The sequence below is a fragment of the Pleuronectes platessa genome, chromosome 9 (genome assembly GCF_947347685.1).
Source record: "Pleuronectes platessa chromosome 9, fPlePla1.1, whole genome shotgun sequence".
Lineage (NCBI taxonomy): Eukaryota > Metazoa > Chordata > Actinopteri > Pleuronectiformes > Pleuronectidae > Pleuronectes > Pleuronectes platessa.
Window position 1 is genome coordinate 13,121,462 of NC_070634.1, and position 9,816 is coordinate 13,131,277.

The 9,816-nt window shown below is 41.8% G+C and overlaps 2 protein-coding genes across 3 annotated transcripts; one reads left to right on the forward strand and one right to left on the reverse strand.

Moving 5' to 3' along the window:
* Nucleotides 1-390: 390 nt before the first annotated feature.
* On the reverse strand, nucleotides 391-6,068 carry LOC128448618 (E-selectin). 2 transcript variants are annotated; one of them, XM_053431356.1, is made up of 16 exons: nucleotides 5,932-6,068; nucleotides 5,746-5,818; nucleotides 5,222-5,623; nucleotides 4,986-5,090; nucleotides 4,571-4,762; nucleotides 4,268-4,459; nucleotides 3,942-4,127; nucleotides 3,627-3,833; nucleotides 3,175-3,366; nucleotides 2,871-3,062; nucleotides 2,545-2,730; nucleotides 2,230-2,436; nucleotides 1,670-1,861; nucleotides 1,260-1,439; nucleotides 1,032-1,161; nucleotides 391-933 (listed from the first exon to the last, which is right to left on the reverse strand). In XM_053431356.1, exons 1-16 carry the CDS (start codon nucleotides 5,932-5,934, stop codon nucleotides 873-875), a joined length of 2,700 nt encoding a protein of 899 aa, XP_053287331.1. In that variant the 5' UTR covers nucleotides 5,935-6,068; the 3' UTR covers nucleotides 391-872. The 2 variants fall into 2 exon arrangements, with proteins under 2 accessions (XP_053287331.1, XP_053287332.1); XM_053431357.1 differs by lacking the exon at nucleotides 3,175-3,366.
* Nucleotides 6,069-8,796: 2,728 nt separating this feature from the next.
* On the forward strand, nucleotides 8,797-9,687 carry si:dkey-51e6.1 (uncharacterized protein LOC558617 homolog). The gene is made up of 3 exons (XM_053431362.1): nucleotides 8,797-9,050; nucleotides 9,332-9,456; nucleotides 9,540-9,687. The coding sequence occupies exons 1-3, from the start codon at nucleotides 8,909-8,911 to the stop codon at nucleotides 9,630-9,632; spliced, it is 360 nt and encodes a 119-aa protein (XP_053287337.1). The 5' UTR covers nucleotides 8,797-8,908; the 3' UTR covers nucleotides 9,633-9,687.
* The last annotated feature ends 129 nt before the right edge of the window (nucleotides 9,688-9,816 follow it).

Consider the following 9,816-nt stretch of genomic DNA (forward strand, 5'->3'; position numbering starts at 1 on the left):
ATTCCGATTGTGAATTTATTTAGCATTATTTGAGACTCATCGATCTATATGAGCATAAAAATGAAACAAGCTAAATGACAAAATACAGACCAATAATATAGAAATACAGTCATCACACTTAATAAATCCACAAGGATTTAAACTATTCGCTTGAGTGAGTATCTTGTGTGACTTGGTGTCGTCTCAGTTGAGGCCTGTATGTTTTCTACTTATCGTGGGGTTTGCACTTGAGGAAGCTTTTGAATGCATCCTTATGTGACACCTGAGGCTCTAACTCTACCTCCCATCAAATTTATAGTTTACTGACGCTGCACATCGTCATCCTCACATTGAAAGTTTCTCGTCATGTGACCATGTGACCCAAATATCTATTAAAAAGCAACACATGAATAAGGTCGACTCATAAATATTTATTGACAGTTCAAATGCATTAAATAAATAGGTACATAAATACTGGAATCAATATAGAAAAGTATTCACAGGTCGGCAATAACACAGCAGTCCAACCACACTCACAATGTTATGTAACACTTGCAATAACATGAATAGGAGCATATTTCCATCATGTACATGAAGTAGCAGAACAATATGCTCTTTATAGAATCCCCCTTGGGAGGATTTAGTGTACATGTCCGAACAACACTACAACACTCATTGAAATGAATGGAAAGTTCTAAAGAAAACATTTCTTCTCACCACTGATAGCTTTGACATACTGCGGTTTTCCTGTTATCGAACTCAAACAAGCTTTATACAAATAACGAGGATTCACATTGAGGACATTACCATGTCCAGTGACTCACACACAGATAAGTTAAAGACACACAGCCTATCGTTGTCCTTAGTTGGCCCTGAAGATCCTGAGTGTATCTCTATATGAGACTGTCAAGGCTGTTTTTGTAGACCTGGGGAGGGGCCTCTATGTCGGAGTTACTGTGAGGAAAGACAAACAAAAGAGCATGAGCACTGCAATTTAACTAGCTTTTTATGAAAATACTAAATGGCTTTAGAAAAGTGAAGGCTCATCTGACCTGCTCAGCTCAAATGTGTCTTTCCTCAGTTTCAGTCGTTTCAGGATCCAAAAAGCAAGAGACAGACCACTTAGCAGAGCGCCCCCTGCTGCCACACCAGAAGTTATAGCACTCAACTTGGATGGGGAAGCTGTGGAAGCATTACAAAACCTAAATTATTTGTCCTTTCAAATGCAAACTTCGCTTTCAATTTCATATTAAAAATTCTTGAGTTTTTTTTTTTTTTACCTTGGCAGGTGGGTCTCTCCCCAGTCCAGTTGCCATGGCGATCACAGTTCAGCAGCTCATGCCCATCCAGTGAGTATTCTGGGGTGCACGTGAAGGAGCACTGAGTGTTGAACACGGGATCGCTGTTTGAGCAGTTGATGTGACCATTTTCTGGAGCCTCGAGCGACGGGCACCTTAGAGCTGATGGAAAAGAATAATTTAGCCATATCTTATTTTGTGACCACGTCAAAACGACAAAAGGAGCAGATAAAAAGGCTACATGTTGATACCTGGGATATGTATTGTGATGGAGGCCACCCTGTATCTATTCTATATCAGGGGCCATAGAGGGGCCTAACAACTTAAGATCACACAGCTTTTCCTTTGTAAAAACAAACAACAGAGGCAATAAAAGAAATGTGTGGGCGTACCAACACAAGACGGCTGCGTGGCATTCCAACGTCCTGATGCCTCACATTGCAGAGGGTCAGAGGAGGAACCAGCTTGGACGAAGCCCTCGTCACAGGCAAACACACAGGTGGTCTGGTACCTGGAGGGGCCCAGAGGAGCGAAGCAATCCATGGATCCTCCTTCAGGACGAGTCAGCTCCAGACACTGGACGGCTGCGAAAGACAGGGACATTTCAGGAGGGGAAAATAAAACTCTGTTTCTCTGGGTGTTGTTACATATTTAATATTATAATTTTTTTTAGCTTTGCAGTCCAGTACAGTACAGCCAACAGATAAAAATAAGACAATTAAATATAAACTCTTAACTGTAAATCTTTGCATTTTTACTGTCTTTTTATGTTTTTCATGGTTTTCATTTCACACATTTATTGTGTGATGCTACTTTCTGTTGTTATTCTAATGATGTAACACTTGGTGAGTTTGGTCAGAGAAGGGTGCAACATTGAATACTTTACTTTACTTACTTAAGTGACTTTAGTAACATCAACTTAAAACATCATAAAAAGGCCACATATTGATACCTGTGCAGGTGGGTGGTGAGGAGGTCCACTGGCCTGGATGATCACACTCCATGCTGGGAGCACCTTCCAACTCGTGGCCTTCATCACAGGTAAAATTGCAGACCATACCAAGTGGATGGGGGGTCTCGGGAGATGCAGATGAGGACAGAGGGAGGCTGCAGAAGATGCGGCCACTTGATGGAATCTCGGGGGCAGGACATTCCATTTCTACAAAAGAAGTGAAAGGGTCGTCACGACTTGTACAAGTAGGCTGAGAAAAAGCTCAATGTATGTGGTGCTGTAAGTAGAGATATGTGTGAAAATATGCTTCCATACCTTTGCAGGTGGGTATGGTTCTACTCCACCGCCCGTCACCAGCACACTGGACGGTGTCGGCTCCCTGCAGCACAAAGCCGGCTCCACAGTCAAAGCTGCAGGTGGAGCCTAGCCGCAGCTCAGAGGAAGAGCTGCTGCACGTGTTGATCAGGTGAGGAGCTCCCTCTGGATTCTGACAGGTGATTGCTAACAGGGTAACAAAAAAACAAAAAGTACATTTAACTTGGTTGTCTCAAAGGAACAGAAAAATAATGCTTAGAATCGCTCATAGCTTTTCCTTTGTAAAAACAAACAACGTAGGCAATAAAATAAATGTGTGAGCGTACCAACACAAGACGGCTGCGTGGCATTCCAACGTCCTGATGCCTCACATTGCAGAGTGTCAGAGGAGGAACCAGCTTGGACGAAGCCCTCGTCACAGGCAAACACACAGGTGGTCTGGTACCTGGAGGGGCCCAGAGGAGCGAAGCAATCCATGGATCCTCCTTCAGGACGACTCAGCTCCAGACACTGGACGGCTGCGAAAGACAGGGACATTTCAGGAGGGGAAAATAAAACTCTGTTTCTCTGGGTGTTGTTACATATTTAATATTATAATCTTTTTTAGCTTTGCAGTACAGCTCGACTCACCTTCACATGTAGGAGGCTGGTCCGACCACTCTTTGGAGCCGGTGCATCTCAGGGGTCTCGACATACTCAGCTCGTATCCTTCCTCACAGGAATACTCGCACGATGAGTCGAAGGAGAAGTTTCCATACTTGTGAGAGCAGTTGACACTTCCTTTATAAGGGACGGTTACCTCCTCCCTGTCACACTTAACAACTGCCAACAGAGAAAATAAGACAATTAAATATAAACTCTTAACTGTAAATCAGTGCATTTTTACTGTCTTTTCATGTTTTTCATGTTTTTCATTTCACACATTTATTGTGTGATGCTATTTTCTTTTGTTATTCTAATGATGTAAAACACTTGGTGAGTTTTGTCAGAGAAGGGTGCAACATTGAATACTTTACTTTACTTACTTAAGTGACTTTAGTAACATCAACTTAAAACATCATAAAAAGGCCACATATTGATACCTGTGCAGGTGGGTGGTGAGGAGGTCCACTGGCCTGGATGATCACACTCCATGCTGGGAGCACCTTCCAACTCGTGGCCTTCATCACAGGTAAAATTGCAGACCATACCAAGTGGATGGGGGGTCTCGGGAGATGCAGATGAGGACAGAGGGAGGCTGCAGAAGATGCGGCCACTTGATGGAATCTCGGGGGCAGGACATTCCATTTCTACAAAAGAAGTGAAAGGGTCGTCACGACTTGTACAAGTAGGCTGAGAAAAAGCTCAGTGTATGTGGTGCTGTAAGTAGAGATATGTGTGAAAATATGCTTCCATACCTTTGCAGGTGGGTATGGCTCTACTCCACCGCCCGTCACCAGAACACTGGACGTTGTCGGCTCCCTGCAGCACAAAGCCGGCTCCACAGTCAAAGCTGCAGGTGGAGCCTAGCCGCAGCTCAGAGGAAGAGCGGCTGCACGTGGTGATCAGGTGAGGAGCTCCCTCTGGATTCTGACAGGTGATTGCTAACAGCGTAACAAAAAAACAAAAAGTACATTTAACTTGGTTGTCTCAAAGGAACAGAAAAATAATGCTTAGAATCGCTCATAGCTTTTCCTTTCTAAAAACAAACAACGGAGGCAATAAAAGAAATGTGTGAGCGTACCAACACAAGACGGCTGCGTGGCATTCCAACGTCCTGATGCCTCACATTGCAGAGGGTCAGAGGAGGAACCAGCTTGGATGAAGCCCTCGTCACAGGCAAACACACAGGTGGTCTGGTACCTGGAGGGGCCCAGAGGAGCGAAGCAATCCATGGATCCTCCTTCAGGACGACTCAGCTCCGGACACTGGACGGCTGCGAATGACAGGGACATTTCAGCAGGGAAAATAAAACTCTGTTTCTCTGGGTGTTGTTACATATTTAATATTATAATCTTTTTTAGCTTTGCAGTACAGCTCGACTCACCTTCACATGTAGGAGGCTGGTCCGACCACTCTTTGGAGCCGGTGCATCTCAGGGGTCTCGACATACTCAGCTCGTATCCTTCCTCACAGGAATACTCGCACGATGAGTCGAAGGAGAAGTTTCCATACTTGTGAGTGCATTTTACACTTCCTTTATAAGGGACAGTGACCTTCTCCTTGTCGCACTTAACAACTGCCAACAGAGAAAATAAGACAATTAAATATAAAATCTTAACTGTAAATCTGTGTATCTATGTTTTTCATAGTTTTTTATTGCATACATTTATTGTGTGATGCTACTTTCTGGTGTTATTCTAATGATGTAAAACGCTTGGCGAGTTTGGCCAGAGAAGGGTGCAACATTAAATACTTTACTTTACTTAATCAACTTAAAACATCATCATTGATTTTCTTACCCTTTTCACACTTCTCTCCATAAAAGCCCTCGAAACAAGCACACGTGTGGCTGTTGATGGTTTCCACGCAGTCTCCATAGCCACATGAGTCATTCTTACAGGCCGCTGGGGAAAGACGAAGCACTTTTACATATACCCTGCTTATTTCTCTGAGCTTTTCTTTTACCACAACATCAGTAAATCCTATCATAATTTTATGATTAATACATATCCTATGAGTCCAAACGTTTGCTCACCTGCGAAGCACAGAGCGGTCTTCTTCTTCCCGCACCTCTCATCATTCCACTTGCCTGGCTGCGTCTCCCTCTTTATGTACATCTCCACACAGTCCTCGCTCTCCCTGGAACCCTTCTGCTTGCGGTTGTTTGGTTCACCCTCTGCCCAGCTGGATGCTTCTGCTGTCAGAGTCTTGTTGGTGCCCACCCAGGTCCAGTCATCGTTGATCTTGCGGATCCCAATCCAGTAGTAATTGCGTTGCCTGGGCAGCCAGGCGTTGAGATGCCCGATCTCGTCCTGGTTCTGGATGGCCACCATGTCCGTGTAGTGCTTCCTGCACCAGGATCTAGCATGCTCCCAATCCATAGTGGTATTGGAGTAGAAGTAAGACCAGCTCTCCACAGTAGTCCACATGCACAGCACTGAGGACAGAAGAAAGACCATATTAGATTGTACGCTGGTAATGGGATATTTAAATAATGGGTATAGAAAGAAAAAGTTGGAAGTAGTAGTAAAGATTCTTCTTTGCATTTAATTGACATACTTGAACAAAGAAGCATCTGGCTGATCCATGAGATCTTGGATCCACGTGTCGGAAATAATCCAAAGCAGAACTCCTGTAAAAATGAAGTAAAAATGTTGCATTAGGATACATTTGTTAACAAGAAGGCAAACCATTTAATGATTTGCACTAAGACCCCTGCATTTAAATAGATACATCTGCACTCACCATTTTAATTGATATGTCTAATGACCTTCTGAAGACTTATAGTATCGAATTATACTCAGTGTGTGTGGGGATGAGATGGTTCTGTGTTGGATGTGCGGAGGCGCTGGCTTTTATACACTTCATCGGCCTGCTCCAGGTTTCCTGGAACCTTTCGTCACAATCAGGTTATTTAGTGGAAGTCCCCACACCCACTCCAACACTCCCCCATCCCACCGGGGGACTTGGAAACTTTCCCTCTCTGTTTTTTATGTCCTCACTATGAAACCAAAAATTCCTTTTCCAGTATAATCGCCTGTTAAAAAGGCAAATCTCATCATTAATGTTGATGTTGTGGAGACTAAGTGTATTTACTACTATCCAATTAGTACTATATTTAATTATATTTCTGTTGTACATTACTTTAGTATGTATTCTCACATTGCAGATATATTCGATATGCTTTACTTTTACAATGACTTTGTTTGACTTTTACAGTTTCTAATTTGAATGATCCGAACCACATATTATGAAATATGATGCATTGTTTTAATGTATTCTTTAATTAATCCGACTTGACTTCAGATCATTCATCTTCAACTGCTTTCAAATGAATGTAACAGTAGAAACAATACTAAAATGATATAAATGATATAATTATGTTTCACATGATTAGGGCTATTATATCTAGTGAGTGCTTTTAATTTTGATGCTGCTGATACTTATAATTACAAAAAAAAAAATATTCAAGGACATATACATGTAATGGAGTGTTTTACCTTATTCTAGTAATTCGTGATTTGAGTTTAGTTTAGTTTTCTTTATTTTAGTTCAGTGTAATCCAAAGAACAACATCATACAGATGGCCATATTTTGGGGATTTACTTTCTTTTAACAAATCACATAACAAATCAACTAAACATTAATCAATAGCCATCATCATAACATACATATTAAATGGTTTTACTTAAGAAAATGATTTAAATGATGAATGATTTTTAGAAATGAGGTAATGTTCTGATAATGTACTTAAAAGTTTGGCAAATTATAGCAATTGGGCAAAAAGACAATGTAAACTGCAGGAAACAGAAATAAGGAGAAGTTTCTTAGGGAAGGTATGTTCACACAAGCATACACAAAAAAAGGGGATTGGGAGAGAAACTGCAGTTTTTATGGGTGTGAAGTACAAAGTATTCAAACAGACAAACTGACTGTGCATAATACTGGAACTTGCTTTTAACTCTTTCCGAAGAAAACTGAATTGACATGTCCTGTCAAAGGATGTGCTCATCAAAACATGAAAGAGCAGAGAGAGAAAGAACAACAACGATGTGGCAACCAACAAATTATTACGGGTATTTTTTTAATGAGCACTCGGGGGCAGGAAATGTCCGGTGCAGGACCTGAGGTGGCGGCTGCTGGCTGCCACGGTTTCTGGAAGTGACACGTCATATCCTTCCTCTCTGACCCGGCACACCAGACAGGAGCCATTGTTACCTGACGCCTCTGAACCTCCAGGGTTTCCTCAGACGAAGAATATAAACTCTCTAATTAACTTGCACAGAATAAGACCTGAGGGAGTTCAGCTTCAATAAGAAACAAGGCAGTTTTGTTTTATAGGCTTTTCTGAACAGCAAATAAAGTTTATGTGGGTAATACTACCAAATGACATTACTATTACAGTATGCAATACTAAAACACCCTCTACAACACTTTAACTTTGATTGCACTTTGTTTCAATTACAAATATTTACTTAATACAGTGTTTCAAAAAAACACAAAACACTTCCACAATATTAGACGGAAAGATGTGTTATGGGTTAGTGAAGAGCCAATCAAATGTTGGTGCGGATTCGGGACAAAGGGCGGATCTTCTTCTTTTCTTTTTTTTGCGTTCTACAGAATTATGAGAGGTTGTTTTTATATTTTTTTTCTATAGAGAATGGTGAATAAAAGTATGATAAGTTGACTGCTATTAATGAGTGTGTGCAGTTTGGTGCGGAGCCCTATAAAATACCTGAATCTAGTCAATTTAATTTCTGTTTCAGGAGGTGACTGTTGGGCCTTATTGGCAGAGTTACACTCTACTGAGTGCCATCCTAGTTAGACACCATTCACTGAAGTGAGGTTCAAGAACGCATGGCAAAAATATCCATCACATTGACTTTTGAAGTGTCCTCAAGTCAAAACTACATCTTTAAGATTAAGATTAAGATTAAGATGCATGTAATAGTCCCAAACACATGCACATACATGCACAGACACACTCATGCAGGTAAGGAAATTTAACCTCTGCTTTTGACCCATCTGGTGCAGGACACACAGAGCAGTGAGCAACCATGTACGGCGCCCGGGGAGCAGATGTTGGGGGAGTAAGGTGCCTTGCTCAGGGGCACTAGACAGGGTAGGGAGAATCCTCTTGGATTTTTGGACAGATCAATCCAGGTTCGTCTTTTTGTTGTTTCTCCGTGGAGTCGAACCAGAGACGAACCAGAGACCTTTTCTGCCCATAGTCCAAGTTTCTGCCACACTTCACCTCTGAAATGACAAAACAGGTTCAACGATGAAATAAAATGTCTCCATATTGTGAAAAGTCTGAAGCAGAACATTTAACACAAGTTTAAATAAATAAATGCAGTTTGCGATGAAAAGGGGTATTACCATATTTGTTAAGATATTTATTAATTCATTCATTCATTTCTACACTCATTCATTTATTTGTACATATATTTATTCATGTATTTTTTTTATTTCTATTTATTAATTCCTGTATTTCTGTGTCGCGAACTCCTCTCTCTGCCATAAACAAAGTGCTCCTTGCTGCCGTTAGGGGTCGCCCGCGTGCGCATTGATGGGGCGCAGCTGACACGGTCTGTCTCTTTAAGACATTGCGCTGACGTGCTGATCCAAAATAAACCGCGCACCATGTTGTCTGTTCTCTGTCTGTCAACCTGTGAGTAGTCCCAGACCCTCCGGTGCGTTGACTCGAGCTACAATCACAATGGCAGACGCTCTGGCTAAAGTCCCCGAGGTGGAGATCGACCCAGAAGGGACCTTTAAGTACATCCTGGTCAGAGTGAAAGTGAAAGATGTCGATGTGCACAAAGACATAGTCCGAGGCACAAAAAGTGCAGAGTATCACAGTAAGTTGCTCCCTGTAGTTTACAGCAGAGAAGCCTCAAGTGGGTCGTGCAAAAGGAGACATGTGCCCTTTGCAGCAGCACGGGCTGTAATAACCCTTTGTCTTTTGGTGCGTCCTGCAAATATGTGCACTGTGCATAACTAATCCACAGATCTGGCGCTTCTCAAGCTTAATATCTGCATTATGAAAAGTCCACAATGCCCATGTTGTAAAATGCTACAATTGCGTATTTGACTGCTGCAGCTAAATCTTATTGTGTATCTTGACTTGAATTATTGACAGATCACATATTTGAGAAGGTCAACCCAGCCATGGAGGCCCTGGGGATGGAATGCAAATGCCTGGGAGGAGGGAAGATAGAACACAACAGCCAAGAGAAGAAACTCAGGGTGTTCGGAGAATCTACTGTAAGTTCATGTCATTGTAAAAGCATTATAGGACGAATACGCAGCAATACACTTGATATCTGTGCTTTCTGACTCATTTCCAGGCCTTTGGCAAAGCAGACCATTCTGTGTCTGCAGAGAAGTTGAAGAGTGCCTTCAGCAGCTACGAGATCACCTGGTCTGATGACACAAAATAGTAAAATGTCTGCCTTTATTTATCAGTTCCAAAAATAAAAAGCACTGAGTAATGTTTGTTTGTTATGTCAAAGCAGCAATACTGACTCATATGACTGGGTTTCTTATAATACAACTCAACATTTAGTGTTTTCATTCTCCTAAAACGTGACTAAGAAGAACTCCCCTAAAATAAAATGATTCATT